We start from the raw sequence: 21,581 nt of genomic DNA, 5'->3' as shown, positions 1-21,581 counted from the left end.
CTCAGATCTGCGTTCACTTTGCAATGTCACATGCCATGTAGGCTTTGGAAAACTCCACTGTGTCCTCATGAGAGAATAAGAGTTAAAAGGGCAAATTAATGTCTTAGAATTATGAAAACAGGGCCAGGCGCAGTGGCTGATACCTGTAATCCCAGCACTTTGGGAGGCCAAGACAGGCAGATCACCTGAGGTTGGGAGTTCGAGACCAGCCTGACCAACATGGAGAAACCCCATCTCTACTAAAAATATAAAATTAGCCGGGTGTAGTGGCACATGCCTGTAATTCCAGCTACTCAGGAGGCTGAGGCAGGAGGATCGCTTGAACTGGGAGGCAGAGGTTGCAGTGAGTCAAGATCGTGCCATTGCACTCCAGCCTGGGCAACAAGAGCGAAACTTCATCCCAAAAAAAAAAAAAAAAAAAAAGGAATTATGAAAACAATTCTAATCCTTGCAGGGGTCCCAGGACCACACTTTGAGAACTGTTGTATTAGGGGAGTATTATAAGCATTAAAATAAATGTGTCAGGCACATAGTAGGTGCTCAATAAATGATGGTTGTTATCATTGTGGATAGTTCAGGAAAAGAGATTTTGTCCTTAGAGTATACCAGGAAGAACAAAGAGGGGCCCAAAACAGAGTGGGGTGAGGTGCTAGGCAGGTATCAGAACAGGAAGTCTGAAACAGGGACAGGGACTGAAACCATGGAGCACGAACTCTGGCCTGTGAGCTCTGTTATCTGAACAGGCATCTGGTAAGGTGAAGGAAACCCAGCTCAGAGTAGGAGAATCCTTGGTCAGCCCCGGTCCCCATGACCCACTTTGAATAAACAGGAAAAGCAGCTCAATTATGAAGTTCTATGGTGGGGAGGGGCTGAAGTGGGACCACCTAGGAACTCAGGAGAGGAGCTGCTGAGCTCTTAAGACCACGAGAAAGGCTGAGTAGGGAAACTGAGTCTGGGACTCCCTCAGCCAGAGCTCTGTCCTAGATGCTGGAGGGGAGGAGGTTCTGGTGTTGCCTTTGGGCAGCACACCATCCCATGGGGTATGGACCTGAGATATCCTGGAGAACACAGTGAGGAGGCTGGTGGGGTGAGGGGGACCAGAGGTAAACTGAGGCCTGTTCAGCTGTAGCAGCCAGTGTATAGAGGTAGGCTTTGGGGTGGGAGGGGTAAACCTAGAGGAGGCATCTTCTGCCAGAGGTATATTTAAGCAACTAGGTGGCCATTGTGGTGTGCCTAGATGGACAGAATGCCAGGTAGGGGGCCGGGTGCGGTGGCTCACACCTATAATCCCAGCACTTTGGGAGGCCAAGGCAGGTGGATCACGAGGTCAGGAGATAAAGACCATCCTGGCCAACATGGTGAAACGCTGTCTCTACTAAAAATACAAAAATTAGCTGTTTGTGGTGTCGCATGCCTGTAATCCCAGCTACCAGGAGGCTGAGGCAAGAGAATCACTTGAACCAGGGAGTGGGAGATTGCAGTGAGTTGAGAATGCGCCACTGCACTCCAGCCTGGAGGACAGAGTGAGACTCTGCTGTCTCAAAAAAAAAAAAAAAAAAAAAAAAAGGAATGCCAGGTAGGGAAACTGCGGAGTGAGGGAAGGTTCTGGAGAGTTAGGATTAGTCCAAGGAGGCTGGGGAAAAGATCTGGGTTCAAGTAGAGAGCCAGGTTTGACAGCCCACTCCCATTAAACCAGTAGTCACTTATTGAGCACCTACTAGTGTCAGGGCTGGGGGTCCAAAGGCAAATCTGACATTGTCTCTGCCCCTTGAGGTACAGGAAAACAAATATTTTGCTATACAATGGGAAAAGCGTATGTAAAGTACAGTGGGTTACGTAGGAGATGATTAGAGACCAAATATTGAAAGCCACCAGCAGGGATGGGAAGTTTTCAATTTTCTCAGGGGTTCAGTTATCTAGTCACTAGCATCAGCTAGCTCCTACCCTGTGGAGCAAGGGAGAAGCTATCCATTGCCGGGCAAAGAACTGAACTCAGGACCTCCAAGGTCTTAAATCTCTCTTCCTTTTCTGGGGAAGGGGAGGCAATTAAGTAAGAGGAGAGAAAGGGCCTAGCCCTTGTCCCTGGATTTGTTTCAGTCCTTAACCCGAAACCTTTCCCTCCTCCCAGTTTGGCAACAATCCCTTCTCTTCCCTGGCCGGGAACTCCGACAGCTCATCCTCCCAGCCTCTGCGGACTGAGAATCGAGAGCCCCTCCCTAACCCCTGGAGCCCCTCGCCCCCCACCTCCCAGGCCCCCGGGTCCGGTGGGGAGGGCACCGGAGGATCGGGGACCAGCCAGGTGCACCCGACAGTCTCGAACCCCTTTGGGATCAATGCGGCTAGCCTGGGGTCAGGTATGTCCTAGGGTGGAAGGAGCTTAGTGGGGTCACCAGGGCAGCCCCTCTGCCCCAGGACTGAGTGGGGTTGATACTGCTCCAGGATTTTGAAGACAGAGGTGAGACTATTGAGGCCACAGAGCGGCTCTGCGGTCTGGGATAGTGGCCTCACTCTTTGGAGGGTGAGGGCTGGTTCTGGCCATGTCCTGATACCCCTGGGAGTGACCTAAGTAATGGCTCATGTGTAAACCAGGCCCCACCTCCTAAGCTCCATGAGCACCTCTGGTATTACCTAGTGTAAAAGGGTCAGACTGCTGTGGGGAGAGGGGTCTGGAGAGGAATCAAGGCAGACCTGGGGAGAGGCAGATGTGAGGCTGGGGGAAAGGGATGTGCAGGGCTTGCCATGTACAGAAGAACAGGTTATACACTGCACAACCCTAGGGGATGCCCCATTTATCTGGACTATGACTGTACACATGGCCTGGGGGATGTCTTCAGCAGGTGCCCTAATTTCTCTGCACTCTGGGGGATATCTTGATTGGGAAAGTTCCTTCCCTCTGTGTGTTTCAGTTTCCTTATTTGTAAAATAAGGACTAGAACTTGATCCATGGTTTTAAAATTGTGCTCCTGTGTCCTGAAAGGGTCTTCATCTCCAGGATGAGGAAGGACCCAGTGGGAGAGGCTCTAGGCCTCCTATCCCAGCTCCAGCCAGACCATTACCATACTTGGTATCTGAGTGAGCTTTGGCATGAAGAAAGGGTCTCTGCTGCTAAGACAAGTTTGATCTAGATAATATTTAATCATTTCTTTCCAAAGCAGACATAATTTAAGCTTATGGCAGGAACAGTCCAGAGGAGCATAAATCAGGCCTAGTTCCTAGCTGGCTTGTCCTTAGCGAGTCCATGGAAAAGGGGCTAGGCCAACGCAGGGCAAGATGACCCTGGAGTTAGGAGAGTTGGACTCATGCCACAGTCCTAGGGTGCCCACTGGACCATTGCCTTTCTGAGTTGTGTAGCCATCCAGTGTCTGAAGTAAGGTAGATTGAAGTGAGGGCTTTGGTTTCCATCTGGACTCTTTCTCTCCTGTTTTCTTTTTTCCACCTTGTCCTAGGGATGTTCAATAGCCCAGAAATGCAAGCCCTCCTCCAGCAGATCTCTGAGAACCCACAGCTGATGCAGAACGTGATCTCAGCACCCTACATGCGCAGCATGATGCAGACGCTTGCCCAGAACCCCGACTTTGCTGCTCAGGTACCAAACAGCATGAGGAGAGTGTTGTTGGGGAGAGAGTTCCCCCTGGTTAGGGACAGTTTCTCGTGGTCAAAACACTGTGGAGCTAGACTGCCTGGGTTTGCATCCCAGGCTCTGCCACTTCCCAGCTGTGTAAGCTAAGCAAGTTATTTAGCCTCCCAGTTTCTTCATCTGTAAAATGATAACAATAGTTCCTACCTCCTAGAGTTGTGAGGAATAAGTGAGTTAATACACGTTAAGTGCTTAGAACACAGCGTGTAACAAAGTAAGCTCTATGTACCTGGAAATGTTAGCTTCATCAGATCCAGGGCTGATCAGCCTGACTCCTCATACTCTTCACTGTCCAGAGCGTATTTCCATTTCCTCTCAGTGTCCCACTTAGGCCTTCAGGATACTTTGAGATCCCTAGAGAAGCTGGCCAGGTTTCCTACAGTGGTAGGGGGTGCCCAGGGAGTCTGAGGCTGTGGGGAAATGCTTAGGGTGGAAAGGCCCAGGTCTCCCCCTACTACCTTCACCCTGGCAGATGATGGTGAATGTGCCGCTCTTCGCGGGGAACCCCCAGCTGCAGGAGCAGCTCCGCCTGCAGCTCCCAGTCTTCCTGCAGCAGGTGAGTGAGGAGCCTAGATGGGTGGAAGTTGAGGGCAAGGGATAGGCCCTGAAGCCCAACGGGTGGAAATTAAGTTGGGGCAGAGCTTGACTCTGGACTCTGGTTGAGGTTGTCTCCTCTTTCCTGCCACCTCCCGATGCCTTTCTCTGCTTATTTCCCACCAGATGCAGAACCCGGAGTCACTCTCCATCCTTACCAATCCCCGAGCCATGCAGGCATTGCTGCAGATCCAGCAGGGACTACAGACCCTGCAGACCGAGGCCCCTGGGCTGGTACCCAGGTAAGGGCAGGGGGACAGGCGGGCAGCAAGGTTCTGGCAACTCCTCCCCTTCAGCTCTTCTCTCTGCCACTCTCTCAGCAGCCTTTGTGTCTGAGAGTCTGTTTTCCTGTTTCTTCCACTGCTTCTCCTGGATCTTATGCTCTCATCCCTTTCTTGGATGCCATCTCCTACCTCTTGGTCTGTCTTGCCTACAGCCTTGGCTCCTTTGGGATGTCCCGGACCCCAGCACCCGCAGCAGGCAGCAATGCTGGGTCTACGCCTGAGGCCCCCACTTCCTCGCCAGCCACGCCAGCCACATCTTCTCCAACAGGGGCTTCCAGCGCCCAGCAGCAGCTTATGCAGCAGATGATCCAGCTTTTGGCTGGAAGTGGAAACTCACAGGTACATGAGGCAGTGGGGACAGGTGCTGGGACCACCACTTTGATCCTGGGAGGTTTCAAGAGAAGCAGTAGAGTGGAGGCGATAGGGCAAGCTTGGGAGTCAGGTCCTCTTCTGCCACTTTCTAGCCTTGGGCAGGTTACTGATCCTCCCTGAGTTCAGTTTGTGCAGATGTAAAATAGAGATGAGTAGAGTAATGGTACTTACCATGTGCTATGTACTGTTCTAAATGCTTTAAGTATCAGAGCTCGTTTACCACATTCCTCACAACAGTCTCGTGAGAAAGCGATTATTATTTCTGTGTTAAAGAGGAGGGAGACTGAGGCCCAGAAAGGTTAAGTGGTTTGCTCACTTACATAGCTAGTAGATAATAAAACCGAGACCCAAACCCAGGCATTCCACCTCCAGAATTCACACTGTGCCATTTCTGCTTATATCAAAGGATCCTATTGATAATTAAAGCAGCCCCCATCTCTGAGACTCTGGGGAGGGGGATTTTGTGAGGTAAGGTAACCAAAGCCCTGGGAAAGTCAAGGCCAGCAGCTAGCAGGAGGGGCAGGGATGACCTGCCTTGAGTCAGCCTCTTAACCCTTCTCTGACCTCTGACTCATTTGGAAAAGCCATTCAACCAAAAGGTATGTTTACCCAGCTTTGTGCAAAGCACAAGAGCTAGACTAGGTGATCTCCAGTCCAGGTCCAACCCTAGTTAGATTCTGTGGACTGTGAAGAGAAGCAACATGGAGCACTAGAAAGAGCTTTTCTTTTTTTTGAGATGGAGTTTTTCTCTTGTTGCCCAGGCTGGGGTGCAGTGGAGCGACCTCAGCTTACTGTAACCTCTGCCTCCCAGGTTCAAGTGATTCTCCTGCCTCAGCCTCCTTAGTAGCTGGGATTATAGGCACGCACCACCACACCCAGCTAATTTTTTGTATTTTTAGTAGAGAAAGAGTTTCACTATGTTGTCTAGGCTGGTCTCAAACTCCTGACCTCAGGTGATCCACCTGCCGTGGCCTCCCAAAGTGTGAGGATTACAGGTGTGAGCCACTGCACCCAGCTGGAAAGGGCTTTTATACTGCAAGTCAGGGGGCCTTGGCAAGTGACTTGCTTTCTGACCCCAGGCAAGTCCTGTCTTTCTCTGGATCTAACATTCTTCCCTTCAACACCAAGTGGACAGTGCTTGCTGGACTCTTTCTAGTTCATAATCTAGGCTTGTGCTCTCTAAACACCCCTTGGGCATACATTTACAGGAGATATTTAGAGGAATGACAAGAATGAAAAGCCACGCCAGGAACGTGGCTCATGCCTGTAATTCCAGTGCTTTGGGAGGCCCCTCGAGGCAGGATTGCCTGAGGCCCGGAGTTTGAGACCAGCCTGGGCAATGCAGATAGACCTGGTCTGTAAAAATTTTTTTAAAGGGCTGGGCACAGTGGCTCACACCTGTAATCCCAGCACTTTGGGAGGCCAAGGTGGGTGAATCACTTGAGGTCAGGAGTTCAAGACCCACCTGGCCAACGTGGTGAATCCTCATCTCTACTAAAAATACAAAAATTAGCTGGCCTTGGTGCCATGTACCTATAATCCCAGTTACTCAGGAGGCTGAGGCAGGAGAATCGCTTAACACCAGGAGGCAGAGGTTTCAGTGAGCCAAGATCATGCCACTGCACTCCAGCCTGGGGAACAAGAGCAAAACTCTGCCTCAAAAAAAAAAAAAAAAAGCCTAGTGTAGTGGCTTATGCCTGTAATCCCAGCAGTTACAGAGGCCAACGCAGGAGGATTACTTGAGACTAGCCTGGGCAACATAGCAAGACCCTGTCTCTACTTTCTTTACTTTTTACTTTATTTTTTTGAGATGGAGGCTCACTCTGTCCCCCATGAGTACAATGGCACAATCTCAGTTCACGGCAACCTCTGCCTCCTGGGTTCAAGCAATTCTCCTGCCTCAGCCTCCCTAGTAGCTGGGACAATAGGCTCCTGACACCATGCCCGGCTAATTTTTGTATTTTTAGTCTCAGGATATTACTGTGTTGGCCAGTCTGTTCTCAAACTTCTGACATCTGGTGATCCACCTGCCTGAGCTTCCTAAAGTGCTGGGATTACAGGCATGAGCCACTATGCCTGCCTTTTTTTTTTTTTTCAGTTGGAGTCTCGCTCTGTCGCCCAGGCTGGAGTGCAGTAGCATGATCTAGCTTACTGCAACTTCCACCTCCCGGGTTCAAGCGATCTTATACCGCAGCCTCCCAAGTAGCTGGGACTACAGGTGTGTGCCACCACACCTGGGTAATTTTTTGCATTTTTAGTAGACATCGGGTTTTGCTGTGTTGGGCAGGTTGGTCTTGAACTCCTGACCTCAGGCGAACTGCCAGTCTTGGCCTCCCAAAGTGCAGGGATTATAGGTGTGAGCCACCATGTCTGGCCACCATGTCTGGCCAAAAAAATTTTTTTTAATTAGCTGGGCACGGTGGTATACACCTGTAGCCCCAGCTCAAACTTCTGACTTCAGGTGATCTGCCCACCTCAGCCTCCCAAAGTGCTGGGATTACAGGCATAAGCCCCCATACCCAGTCGGGAAGGGCTTTTATACCGCAAGTCTTGGTGACTAACTTGCTTTGTGACACCAGGCAAGTCCTGTCTTTCTCTGGATTGAACATTCTTCCTTTCAACACCAGGTGGACAGTCTTGCATTTGCATACACCATCTTACAATCCATCCCTAAGGTGTCCTAGCCCTTATATTCTCCATTTTCATTCTAGCAGTTATTCCTCTACTTCACATATAGGGAGGCTAAGAGGGGAGGATCACTTGAGCCCAGGAGATAGAGGCTGCAGTGAGCTCTGATTCCTGCCACTGTATTCCAGGCTTGGTGCAAGACCTGTCTCAAGAAAAAGGAAATACTTCTCTTTTACAAATAAATAGTTGTTGATCAGTGAAACAAAATTAAATCGCTTCTTAACTAGGACCCTCCTCTGGCCTTTCATATGGCTGTACGTGCGATGACTATTAGGAGGGAGCTTGGAGGTCATGCTAAGCATGCATCTTATTTGACCACAGAGCATTTGGCTTGTGGAGTGCCTGTTAACATCTCCAGTGTTCATGGAAAGTATTGAGGACTATACGCTGATCTAGGCTTATCAGTTACCTTGAAATTCTAAAAAAGATATCCGCCTGCCTTATCATTACACAGTTATTTAGGACTTGGGACCTAGGCTCCTGGGCCCCCATTTGCAGCTCATCTTCCCTATCCTGATGGACTCTGAGGATATTAGGGAAGTCCTGCTGGTCTTAGAAACCCTTCATTGGAATAGGGCCCCCAAGATTGGGCCTGTGCCCACTTCACAAGGCCTGTCCCCTCCAGGTGCAGACACCAGAAGTGAGATTTCAGCAGCAACTGGAGCAGCTCAACTCCATGGGCTTCATCAATCGTGAGGCCAACCTGCAGGCTCTAATTGCCACAGGAGGGGACATCAACGCAGCTATTGAGAGACTGCTGGGCTCCCAGCTCTCCTAATCCCTCGGCCCATGCCTCCTGCCTCTCCCTTCCCTCGATGTCAGCGTTGGTTCCTCTGTCAGCCCTTCCCCTCTGCCGCTTGTCATCCCTTCCGTCTTCTCCCTCATCCTCTCCAAACAGCAGGGTGACTTTAGAGGCATGGGCTCCAACCCCTTAGCTCTGTCTGAGAATTATGGTTTTACTGCTACATCTCTAACAGAATCTTCTCTCCTGGTCTCCTTGAGCAGAGCTACTTAAACAGCTTTCACAGTTTCACTGATTGACCCTACCTCCTTGCCCCACACCACCTTTTGCAATCTTTAAACTTGCAGTGGTAGTGCAGAGTCAAAAAGGAACCAGCTGTCTGATTTACTGGAACATAGTCTTCCATTTATACCACTAGGGTTTTGTCTTATGTTTACTTTTGGTAACTCTCTTCCTCCTTTTTCTCGCTACCCCCACCCCTAGCCCAACCAATGCTAGAATTTCTCACTCTGAAGGAGGAGCAGGTGAAACAGGTGGTAATTTTCCTCCTCAGCCCCTATTCTGGTGACTTCATTCAGCACTTTTTCGTGGGCACTGTTGGGAATTCCAGGGTAAGGAGGAAGATACCTGTTCTCTCTCTCTGAAGAGGGAGATGAGACAGCCCTCTGGACGGGAATGAACAAACCCTGGACCAGCCCCATGGAAATTGGTGCGAAAAAGGAGGGAATGAGGTTATTCAGAGGAAGGAAATAGGGGAGGCAGCCTGAGTAAAAGGCTTGAAAGTTGGAATTAACAGTGGGGAACAGAAGCACTCATAGGTCTTTTAGGCAGAAGAATCCAGGCCCAAGCTGGCAGAAGAGACTTAGAGATGCTAATGGATTTGAACTGAAGAAAAGGGCTCAATGAAGCTGAGCACCATGCCCCACAAGGGGTCATGTTGGCTTCATTTCCTCAAATACACGTGCTTATATGCACACACACATTTCCATGGACCCAGGACTTTCCTGTGTCCCCAGGCACCAGTGATTTGAGCCCCCCTCAAAGGACACGAAGGGGATTGGGGTCTGTGAACAGTAGGGAAGTGCGTGTGTATGCGCACATGTTGGTGAGAAGAGGATGATTTGTTGGTTTCTGGTTCAGAGTGCTCCCACCACCAGAGACAAGTGGGTAAAAGCATCAGTCCATTGCAGGAATACATATCCAGGAGAGCTAAGTCCCTTGGGCCTCTGGCTGCTGGTTAACCCAGAGGTAGTGTGGGTACTCTTTCTGAAGCTGTCAGGGCTGTTACTAGCACCCTTATCACCCGTCACTGCCTTGTGGGAATGGTAGAGGGTTTATTTCCCTCCAGGCCAGAAAGTTTTCTTTGAGGAAGGAGAGGAGAGGGTGGCAATGATGCCTTTGATCTGGAATTGGACATTGCTCTGTCAGAGCACAGAGGAGGCTCATATCACCTCTTCCTTCTGCTACTTGGCCCAGCTGCTTGGAGGACCAACCCCACGGCTGAGAATATGACAGCAAGAGGAACAGAGTTTGCTCCAAGTGGGAAAGGGTCCCAAGCAGTCCAGAGAGGATGTCTGTGTGGCTTTCCCTCCCTGCCTCCCCCAGCTCCCACACTGGCCTTTGTAAATAAATGGTGTGGTCTTTGTTGTGAGAGTGTGTTGGTGTTTGTTTTTTGAGGAAGAAGAGGCTGGCTGAAGGCAACTTCTTGGTTTTACAGGGCAAAAAGTGGGATCTAGAGGAATTCGAGGTTTGGTTCAGTTACTACAGATGTTAAGAAATATTAAAAGTGTTCCTAGGTTAAAAAAATATATATATGTATATATTAAAAGTGGCCGAGATCACACCATTTCGCTACAGCCTGGGCAACAAGAGCAAAACTCCATCTCAACAAAACAAAAAAATTCTTAGATTTTAGCCTGGAAACATAGGGAGACCTCATCTCTATAAAAAATTTAAACATTAGCCAGGCAGCTGGGCATAATCGCTCACGCCTGTAATCCCAGCACTTTGGGAGGCCGAAGCAGGTGGATCACAGGGTCAAGAGATTGAGAGCATCCTGGCCAACATGGTGAAACCCCGTCTCTACTAAAAATACAAAAATTAGCGGGACATGGTGGCACGTGCTTGTAGTCCTAGCTACTCAGGAGGCTGAAGCAGGAGAATCGCTTGAACCAGGGAGGTGGAGGTTGCAGTGAGACGAGATCGTGCCATGGACGGAGCAAGACTCCGTCTCAAAAAAAAAAGAAAAATTAGCCAGGCGTGGTGGTATGAGCCTGTAGTCCCAGCTACGTGGGAAGCTGAGGCAGGAGGATCGCTTGAGCCCAAGAAGTCAAGGCTGCAGTGCTGGGATTGTGCCACTATACTCCAGCCTGGGTAACAAAGTGAGACCCTGTCTCAATAAAATATGTAAATATTGAAGGTTAAGGGATAACTGATGATGGAGGTGTCAGTAATATCTGACTTTGGAATGGGGAGGATTGCGTTCTTCCATTCCCATCCTTAGGCCACTGGGTATCTGAGATCTCTTTCCCCTCTTCCCCCAAATCAGGGGTGGTAGAGGAAACTGTGAATTTTAAGATTATTGTTTTCATCCTCTGATATTTTGGCAAGATTGCCTTCCCCTTACCTTAGGTTAAAAAGTAAAACAGGCCAGGCATGGTGGCTCATGCCTGTAATCCTAGCACTTTGGGAGGCCAAGGTGGGTGGATCACCTGAGGTCAGGAGTTCAAGACCAGCCTGGCCAACATGGTGAAACCCCATCTTTAAAAAAAAAAAAAAAAAAGTAAAACAAAAACTCTTGCAATCAGGTCTTAATGCAAGTGAAGTTTAGTAGTTAATCTTAGGCTGTGACACTAAACCTGGCACTACTGACCATGTAAGTTTGAGGAAGTCGTTTCACACCTATGGGGTTTTATCTTTCGTACAGTGAAGTTATGGCCTACAGTTCTGTGGAATATGAATAAGCCATGAGTGGGAGGTTCCACTTTGATAATGGTAGACTAGATGCCTCAGACCAGTACTCCCACTAGAAAGTTTAAAATCTGGGAAAAATATATAAAAAATCTAAAAAGCTCATGCCTGTAATCCGAGCACTTTGGAGGCCGAGGCGGGCAGATCACCTGAGGTTGGGAATTCAATACCAGCCTGACCAACATGGTGAAACCCCATCTTTATTAAAAAAAAAAAAAAAAAAAACCTAAAAAGCATCAAAGGGTAAATAAGATTAACTGGTTACTCAGAGGAGAAAAAAAACCTCTAAAGACTGGCTGCCTTTGACCTGGAGGCCAATTAGGGAAAGGTTGCTGAGAGGCTTTGTGATTTCTTTTCTTTTTTTTTTTTTGGAGATGGAGTTTTGTTCTTATCGCCCAAGCTGGAGTGCAATGGTGCAATCTCAGCTCACTGCAACTTCCGCCTCCTGGGTTCAAGTGATTCTCCTGCCTCAACCTCCAGGTAGCTGGGATTACAGGCGCCTGCCACCACGCCCAGCAAATTTTTGTATTTTTCTTTTTCTAAAGAAAATTTTACAGAAAAATATTTGTATTTTTGGTAGAGATGGGGTTTCACCATGTTGGCCAGGCTGATCTCAAACTCCAGACCTCAGGTGATCCACTGGCCTCCGCCTCTCAAAGTGCCAGGATTACAAGCATGAGCCACCACACCTGGCCCTGGGCTGTGTTTTTGAGGGCCTTGAAGGAGTGGGAGCTAAAGGGACAGAAAGTTAGAATCTGAGGGCCTTTATGTATATATGTATATGTTTTGTTTTGTTTTTGAGATGGAGTCTTGCTCTGTCGCCCATGCTGGAGTGCAGTGGCAAGATTTCGGCTCACTGCAACCTCCGCCTCCCAGGTTCAAGCAATTCTCTGCCTCAGCCTCCAAGTAGCTGAGATTACAGGCACCTGCCACCACAACCCGGTTAATTTTTGTATTTTTAGCAGAGACGGGGTTTCGCCATCTTGGCCAGGCTGGTCTTGAACTCCTGACCTTATGACCTTGTGATCCACCCGCCTCGGCCTCCCAAAGTGCTGGGATTACAGGTGTGAGCCACTGCACCCAGCATTTTTTTGAAACAGTCTTTCTCTGTTGCCGAATCTGGAGCGCAGTGGTGCCATAAGCCAGTAGCTGGGACTATAGGCATGAGCCATCTCACCCAGCCAGAAATATATTTTAAGGCAACTTGAGAATAATGACACTTGACTTTCAAAAGAGCAATAGACTGTCACTTGCATCTCAACAGCAAAGCTGGAAATCAGAATATTGGAATGACATCTTCTTACTAAATCCCAATCTAGGCTATTATGCCTAAGGAAAATAACTTTGTTTTTTTGTTTGTTTGTTGTTTGTTTGAGACAGAGTCTTACTCTGTCACCCAGGCTGGAGTGCAGTGGTGTCGTCATGGCTCACTGCAACCTCAAGAGTTCCTAGGCTCAAGTGATCCTTCTGCCTCAGCCTCCCAAGTAGCTGGGACTACAGGCACACACCACCATGCCCAGCTAATTTTTAAATTTTCTGTAGAGATGGGGTCTCACTATGTTACCCAGGATGGTCTCAAACTCCTGGACTCAATCAGTCCTCCTGCTTCAGCCTCCCAAAGTGCTAGGATTACAGGCATGAGCCACCATGCCCAGCCAAAAATAACTTTCAAAAATGAAGGCGAAATAAAGATATTTTCAATCTACCACAGAATTACATCACGGGCAATTCTAAAGGGTAATTTTCAGTCATAAAAACAAAAAAGTGTGGCCGGGAGCATTGGCTCACGCCTGTAATCCCAGCATTTTGGGAGGCAGAGACAGATGAATCACCTGAGGTCAGGAGTTCGAGACCAGCCTGGCCAATATGGTGAAACGCCCACCATCTCTACTAAAACCACAAAAATTAGCTGGATGTGGTGGTGTGTGCCTGTAGTCCTAACTACTGGAGCTGAAGCAGGAGAATTGCTTGAACCTGGGAGGTGGAGGTTGCAGTGAGCTGAGATGGTGCCACTGCACTCCAGTCTTGGTGACAGCAAAACTCCATCTCAAAAAAAAAAAAAGAAATGGAGAACAATAAATGTGTACAAGTATAGGTATAGTCTAAACAAACATTGACTGTATAAAGAGAAAATGATGTCCTGCATTTAAAATATTTAGAGGTCAGGTTTGGAGCCTCGTGCCTATAATCTTAGTGTTTTGGGAGCCTAGGTGGGAGGATTGCTTGGGGCCAGGAGTTCAAGACCTGCCTGGGCCACATAGCAAGCTCTCCATCTCCACAAAAATTTGCAGTGGCTCACGCCTGTAATCCCAGCACTTTGGGAGGCCAAGGCGGGTGGATCATGAGGTCAGGAGTTCGAGACCAGCCTGGCCAATATGATGAAACCCTGTCTCTACTAAAAATACAAAAATTAGCTGGGTGTGTAGTCCCAGTTACTTGGGAGGCTGAGCCAGGAAAATAGCTTGAACCCAGGAGCAGAGGTTGCAGTGAGCTGAGATCGAGCCACTGCACTCCAGACTGGGCAACAGAGCAAAACTCCATCTCAAAAAAATAATAATAATTAGCCAGCCATGGTGGTGCATGCCTGTAGTCCTACCTACTTGGGAGACTGAAGCAGGGAATCACTTGAGCCCAAGAGTTTGAGGCTGCAGTGGGCTATGATTACACCACTGGACTCCAGCCTGGGTGACAGAGCAAGACCCTGACTCAAAAATAAAATTAAAAAAAAAAAAGAAATAATAAAATAAAATAAAATGGTATAGAGGCCAGGTGTGGTGGCTCTCATGCCTCTAATCCCAGCACTTTGGAAGGCCAAGGCAGAAGGATCAATTAAGCCCAGGAGTTCAAGACCAGCCTGAGCAACATGGGGAAACTCCATCTCTACTAAAAATACAGAAATTAGCCAAGTGTGGTGGTGTGAGATTGTAGTCCCAGCTACTCTAGAGGCTGAGATGGGAGGATCCCTTGAGTCTGGGAGGTCAAGGCTGTGGTGAGCATCACATTCCAGCCTGGGCCACAGAGTGAAACTCTTAAAAATAAAAAAAAGAGAGAGGCCAGGCATGGTCTCAAACAGTCTGCCTGTGTTGGCCTCCCAAAGTGCTGGGATTGCAGGAATGAGCCAGTGCCCCCAACCAACCACATTTTCTTCATCCATTCATTCATTCATGAACACTTACGTTGATTCCCTACCTTGACTACTGTGAACAGTGCTGCAATAAGCATGGGAGTGTAGGTATCCCTTTGGTATATTGATTTCCTTTCCTTTGGATAAATCCCAGTAGTGGGATTGCTGAATTGTATGATATCCCAGAAATGCAAAGATATGCAAATCAATAAATGTGATACATCCCATCAACACAAAGAATGACAAAAACCCCATGATCATCTGAATAAATGCAGAAAAAGCATTTGATAAAGTTGAACATCCCTTCATAATAACTTTAAACAAATTAGGCATAAAAGGGGTATACCTCAACACAATAAAGGCTACATATGCCAGACCCACAGCTAACATCATACTGAATGGGAAAAAGCTGAAAGCCTTTCCTGTAAGGACTGGAACAAGACAAGGATGCCCATTCTCACCACTCTTCTTCAGCATAGTACTAGAAGTCCTAGCCAAAGCAATCAGGGAAGATAATAAAATAAAAGGCACATCAACTGGAAAAGGTTAAGTCAACTTGTGCCTCTTTCAGAGGATATGATCATTTGGAAAAACAGAAAAACCTAAAGACTCCACCCAAGGGCCAGGTGTAGTGTCTCACACTTGTAATCCCAGCACTTTGGGAGGCGGAGGCAGGAGGATCATGAGGTCAGGAGTTCGAGACAAGCCTGGCCAATATCGTGAAACCCTGTCTTTACTAAAAATACGAAAAATTAGCCAGATGAGGTGGCAAATGCCTGTAGTCCCAGTTACTTGGGAGGCTGAGGCAGGAGAATCACTTGAACCTGGGAGGCGGAGAGGTTGCAGTGAGCACTCCAGCCTGGGTGATGGAGTGAGACTCTGTCTCAAAAAAATAATAATAAGACTTCACCCAAAAACTCTTGGAATTGAAGAGGACACAAATGAATGAACATCCCATGCTCATGGATTGGAAGAAGTAATACAGTTAAAATGAGTCGGGCACGGTGGCTCATGCCTATAATCCCAGTACTTTGGGAAGCCAAGGCAGGTGGATCCCTTGAGCCTACGAGTTGGAGACCAACCTGGGCAACATGGCGAAACTCCATCTCTACAAAAAATACAAAACTTAGCCCAGCATGGTGGCATGCACCTGTAGTTGCAGGCACTAGAGAAGCTGAGGTGGAAGGATCACTTGCGCTTGGGAGGCAGAGGTTGCACTGAGCCAAGATCGTGCCAGTCTGGGTGACAGAGTGAGACTCTGTCTCAAAAAAATAAATAAATAAAAATTGTTAAAATGACCATTCTACCTAAAGTAATTTACAGATTCAATGTAAACCCTATCAAAATGCCAATGACGTTATTCCCAAAAATAGAAAAAAAATTATAAAATCATATGAAACCACAAAAAACCTAAATAGCCAAAGCACTGAGCAAAAAAAACAAGCTGGAAAAATCACGATATTTACTTCAAAATATATTACAAAGCTTTAGTAACCACAACCGCATGGTATTGGATAAAAACAGACATATAGACCAATGGGACAGAATAGAGAGCCCAGAAATAAATCCACATAGTTATAGCCAACTAATTTTTGGCAGAGGCGCCAAGAACATACATTGGGGAGCCTGGGGGTGGTGGTTCATGCCTCTAATCCTATCACTTTGGGAGGCCGAGGCGGGCAGATAATGAGGTCAAGAGATCAAGACCATCTTGGCCAACATGGTGGAACATTTACAAATGTTAAGTAGACTAGGAAAGACAACAAATCTCAATGAATTATAGTACCTGCTGTCCCATCCCTGAAATGAGACCACATACTCATTCCCTAGCTGCTGTGGGATTGATTGCTCACAGCTCAAGATTACCCCTTCACTAGAGAATTACCCTCAGTCAACGGGGGCGGGGGAGGCTGCCTTGCAGGAAGTTGTAGCACTGTCTACCCTCGAGCCTTTAGCTGATAACTGACTGATTCGAGCTTACAAAAGGCTGATCTCTTGCCTCAAAAGTGGGCCTGATTTTGAGGTATAATCCCTGCTCAGAGCTCCTTGGGATCAGGCTGAAGCAGGCGCTAACCAAAACCGCATCCTCGTCTCCCTTTCTTCCCCTGCCCTATCCCTCATTCTCCTCAGAGCATTCTCTTAAAGTATTACTTGCACAAGAACCCTCATCTCAGGCTCGGTCTCTAGGGAAGCTGTGCTAAAACAATTACAGGTTCTGATCTCTAAGATTCCTTCTAAATTATTAGTGCATAGGGAGACGGGGCTGGGAAGGAGTTGGGGAGCCTGTGGAGGGCAGAGGCCCTTTTCCCCTTTACTCAGGCTGAGAAAGGAAGGCAAGGTGGTAATTTAAGGAGCTGGCCTTAAACTTGTTGCTAGGGCATCACATTCTTTTTTTTTTTTGAGATGCAGTCTTGCTCTGTCGTCCAGGCTGGAGTGCAGTGGCGTGATCATGGCTCACTGCAACCTCCACCTCCTGGGTTCAAGCGATTCTCCTGCCTCAGCCTCCTGAGTAGCTGGGACTACAGGCGCCCACCACCACAACCGGCTAAGTTTTGTATTTTTAGTAGAGATGGGATTTCAGCATATTGGCCAGGCTGGTCTCGAACTCCTGACCTTATGATCTGCCCCCCGCTTGGCTTCCCAAAGTACTGGGATTACAGGCATGAGCCACCATGCCGGCCCACATTCTTAAAAATTGCTTCTGAGTTCACGTTGGTCAGCTGTCTTCCCTTCTTATTGTTTGCTACAACAAGAAGTGGTGGGAAGATTGCTTGAGCCCAGGAGTTTGAGACCAGCCTGGGCAACATGGTGAAACCCCGTCGCTACAAAAAAGTATATAAATTAGCTGGGCATGGTGGCATACACCTGTAGAAGCTCAAAAGCTTTGCTTGAGAGCAGAGAGTTCCTAGGAAGAAAATGAAACAATCTGGCTGGGCGTGGTGGCTCACGCCTGTAATCCTAGCACTTTGGGAGGCTGAGGCGGGCGGATCACAAGATCAGGAGTTTGAGACCAGCCTTGGCCAAGATGATGAAACCCCATCTCTACTAAAAATACAAAAATTAGGCCATGCGCGGTGGCTCACTCCTGTAATCCCAGTACTTTGGGAGGCCGAGGTGGGTGGATCACAAGGTCAGGAGATCAAGGCCATCCCGGCCAACTTGGTGAAACCCCATCTCTACTAAAAATATAAAAATTAGCTGGGCGTGGTGGTGTGTGCCTGTAATCTTAGCTACTTGGGAGGCTGAGGCAGGAGAATATCTTGAACCAGGGAGTCGGAGGTTGCAGTGAGCTGAGATCACGCCACTGCACTCCAGCCTGATGAAAGAGCGAGACTCTGTCTCAAAAAAGAAAAAAAAATTAGCCAGGTGTGGTGGCGAGTGCCTGTAGTCCCAGCTACTTGGGAGGCTGAGGCAGGAGAATCGCTTGAACCTGGGAGGTGGAAGTTGCAGTGAGCCGAAATTGTGCCACTGCACTCCAGCCTGGGCAACAGAGCGAGACTCCATCTCAAAAAAAAAAAAAAAAAAAAAGGAGGGTATGGGCTGGGTAGCTCACACCCGTAATCCCAGAACTTTGGAGGCTGAGGTGGGAAGATTGCTTGAGCCCAGGAGTTTGACACCAGTCTGGGCAACATGGTGAAACCCCATCACTACAAAAAATATATACAAATTAGCCGGGCATGGTGGCACACACCTGTAATCCCAGCTACTTGGGAGGCTGAGGTGGGAGGATCACTTGAGGTCTGGAGGTTGAGGCTGCAATGAGCCATGATGGCACCGCCGCACACCACCCTGGGTGACAGAGTAAAATCCTGGCTCAAAAAAAAGAAAAGAAAGAAAAAGAAGGAAAGAGAAAGAAAGGAGGGAAGGAGGAAAGAAAGAAAAGAAAAAGAGAAAGAAAGAGAAAGGAAGGAAGGAAAGAAAAGAGGGAGGGAGGAAGGAATGAAGAAGAAGAAGGAAAGAAGGAGCAAGCAAACGGGATGTTCAGAGACATAAATCGGGGCAGGGATTGAAAATATCTAAATACATCTAGCAAAAAAAAAAAAAAAAAGACAAAAACCTGGAACCATCAGGCTCATGCATGTCATTCACAAAAATAAAATGTGCTTTATTTGTAAGCGGAAGGATATACCCTCTGCGCTTCTGGCTTCTGCCCAGACCTTTCCTCGGAGCTCCTTGGAGCTCTGGACCATCACTCATTAGTGACGCTCACAGCTAAGTCAGTCTCACCCGGGCTCCTTCTTGCTCCAGAGTCAGATGCCTTGTTTTCCTCCACTGACTTCTGCTTCCTGTGGCAGCAGCTACACAAGTATTGGCAAAACATGGACAGACTCCAGCCAGACAACTTGCTTTCATTGGTTGATGAGCTCAAGCTACTTTCCAAGACGCACAGGTGCTCCTTGTGCCTCACTTGGGGGATCCTTGAGTGTGAGCATTGCGTCCGTCTTGTCCTGGGTGATTGCTAAGCGGTAGGGGGCCCCTCTGCCTTGTCCTCCTCCTCTTCCTCATCCTCTTCATCTTCCTCCTTCACGTCATTTCTCCTCATCTGGAGAACGGAAACCTTGTTCCGCTTCCACCTCTTCATCTGAACGAGGCTGGAATCTTCTTCCTTGGGGGAATCCACTGACCCATCCTGTTACATACGAGACTTTGCGTTTGATGCTGGGGAAGGGGAAGTGCCACAGAGATCAAAGAGCAAACCTAAACCAAGCGCCCATCTGTCTATGAGAACTGAGCAGGCAGCAGAGATTAAAACACAGTGTTCTGGCCCGGGAGACACATTTCCTTAAAATACTAAAGGCAAGCTACAGAGTAGTATCTTTAAAGGATACACAGGCATATCTGGAATGCATTAAATACTCATTCTTTTGTTTTTTTGAGACAGTCTCACTCTGTTGCTTAGGCTGGAGTGCAGTGGTGTGATCTTGCCTCACTGCAACCTCTGCCTCCCAGGTTTAAGCGATTCTCCTGTCTCAGACTCCTAAGTAGCCACAATTACAGGTGCCCACCACCACGCTTGGCTAATTTTTGTATTTTTAGTAGAGATGGGGTTTTTGCCATATTGGCCAGGCTGGTCTCGAACTCCTGACCTAGTGATCTATCCGCCTCAGCCTCCCAAAGTGCTGGGATTACAGGCGTGAGCCACCACACCCCGCCAAATGCTCATTCTTTTCAAAGGGTCATAATGCAAATACTTAGGTTAAATAAAGACTCACTGTGGAAGGCAAATAATTACCCATTAATTTGTCTGCTCTAGAAATCCTGCTTGTTCATATTGGAAGGTGATGGATATGTTTATTATCTTCATTGTTGTGATGATGACTTCATGAGTGTATACATATGTCAAAACTTATCAAATTGTACACTTTAAATATGTACATTTTATTGTGTGTCAGAGCTCAATGGCAAAAAACAGCTAGCATTTAAGCCGTCCCTCAAATAGACAATTAAGAAGTTCCTATATCAAGCGCGTTTAAGAGCACACAAATGTTGAAAGGATATTATGAAGGACTGATAAGAATCGAGTGGCGGGGCCCGGCGCGGTGGCTCAAGCCTGTAATCCCAGCACTTTGGGAGGCCGAGGCGGGTGGATCACGAGGTCAAGAGATCGAGACCATTCTGGTCAACATGGTGAAACCCAAAAAATTAGCTGGGCATGGTGGCGCGTGCCTGTAATCCCAGCTACTCAGGAGGCTGAGGCAGGAGAATTGCCCGAACCCAGGAGGCGGAAGTTGCGGTGAGCCGAGAACGCGCCATTGCACTCCAGCCTGGCTGAAACTCCGTCTCCAAAAAAAAAAAAAAAAAGAACCTGACCTTAAACGCTAGCATCTTTGCTTTCTGCTTATGTGGTCTTGGGAGAGTTATTTAACCTGCCTGTGCCTGAATTTGTTCATCTAAAAAATGGGAATAATAGTAGAACCTGCCTTATAGGATTGTTATGATATTTAAATGAGATGTAAATTTTTGTTGTTGTTGTTAGACCAGGGGTGGGAAGGGGAGGGAAAGGAGGAGGGAGAGGCAGAGGTCAAAGCCTAAAGCCCGTTTTCTTTTTCTTTCTTTTTTTTTTTTTTAAGACGGAGTCTCCCTCTGTCGCCCAGGCTGCAGTGCAATGGCGCAATTGGCTCATTGCAACCTTCGCCTCCCAGGTTCAAGAGATTCTCCTGCCTCAAGCGTGCACCATCATGCCCGGCTAACTTTTGTATTTTTAGTAGAGATAGGGTTTCATCATGTTGGCCAGGCTGGTCTCTAACTCCTGACCTTGTGATCCACCTGCCTTGGCTTCCCAAAGTGCTGGGGTTACAGGCATGAGCCACTGCACCCTGCGTAAATTCTTATAAAATAGCTTGTAGTAAGTACTCAATAAATGTTAGCTATGATTACTATTACTGTTGATACGACTATTATTATTGTTGGTGACAGTATTTTTTTTTTCTGAAAATGATAATTTTGTTTTGTTTTGAGGCAGGGTCTCCCTCTGTCATCCAGGTTGGAGTGCAGTGGGGCATCCACAGCTCACTGAAGCCTCAACCTCCCAGGCTCAAGCAATCCACCTGACTCAGCCTCCCAAAGTGCTGGAATGACAGGCATGAGCTACTGAGTCCAGCCTGAAAGCAGTAAATTTGAGCCATGTTTTAGTAAAGATAGGAATCAAAAGGATGTAGAGAAGGTATGGGAGGTTGCCGCAGTGTCTGGGTGAGCTAAAGTGCTCAAATGGTAGTACAGCACGGGGTGCAAGGCCTCAGAGGCAGGAGGGATGCAGGGTGGGGCACTTAAGCTGGTCAGCTCCTGGCTCCCTTCGTAGCCCAAGTTATCAGTGAAGCTGTTGATGGATGTCAAGGATACAGCAAAGTTGTTAAAGGAGGGATCTTCTGCTATGGAAGCCCCGCAAGCTTCTTTGATCTCCTAAGGGAGAGAAGGAGAGTCCTATTAAGAGTGCAACAGCCCATAGCATGGTGATACACGCCTGTAATCCCAGCTACTCAGGAGGCCGAGTCAGGAGAATCGATAGAACACGGGAAGTGGAGGTTGCAGTGATCTGAGATCGCTCCACTGCACTCCAGCCTGGGTGACAGTGCGAGACTCTGTCCCCTGCCCCAAGAAAAAGAATGGAGCAGTTCATATCCTGAGGGTGGCACTGTAAAATACATAAACAAACACCAAGCAGAACTTCAG

General features: G+C 47.9%; 1 protein-coding gene across 2 annotated transcripts in view; it reads left to right on the top strand.

Annotated features, from left to right (window-relative positions):
- Window positions 1–20,762, top strand: part of UBQLN4 (ubiquilin 4) — a 28,669-nt gene extending 7,907 nt beyond the window's left edge. Inside the window, exons 6-11 of one of the 2 annotated variants that reach the window (XM_064370804.1) lie at window positions 2,129–2,354; window positions 3,447–3,586; window positions 4,110–4,193; window positions 4,358–4,473; window positions 4,668–4,854; window positions 20,483–20,762. In XM_064370804.1, the coding sequence (XP_064226874.1) occupies window positions 2,129–2,354; window positions 3,447–3,586; window positions 4,110–4,193; window positions 4,358–4,473; window positions 4,668–4,854; window positions 20,483–20,602 (873 nt within the window). In that variant the 3' untranslated portion in view covers window positions 20,603–20,762. Of the gene's footprint in view, window positions 1–2,128; window positions 2,355–3,446; window positions 3,587–4,109; window positions 4,194–4,357; window positions 4,474–4,667; window positions 4,855–8,200; window positions 9,969–20,482 lie in introns of those variants that run through there. The other variant, XM_012449876.2, reaches the window with a different exon arrangement.
- Window positions 20,763–21,581: the final 819 nt, after the last annotated feature.

Source organism: Aotus nancymaae, unplaced genomic scaffold (assembly GCF_030222135.1).
Source record: "Aotus nancymaae isolate 86718 unplaced genomic scaffold, 86718_ANA_hifiasm-v0.15.2.pri h1tg000108l, whole genome shotgun sequence".
Taxonomy (NCBI): domain Eukaryota; kingdom Metazoa; phylum Chordata; class Mammalia; order Primates; family Aotidae; genus Aotus; species Aotus nancymaae.
Note: the sequence above shows the minus strand (reverse complement) of the source record. Positions and strands in the feature narration are given on the sequence as shown.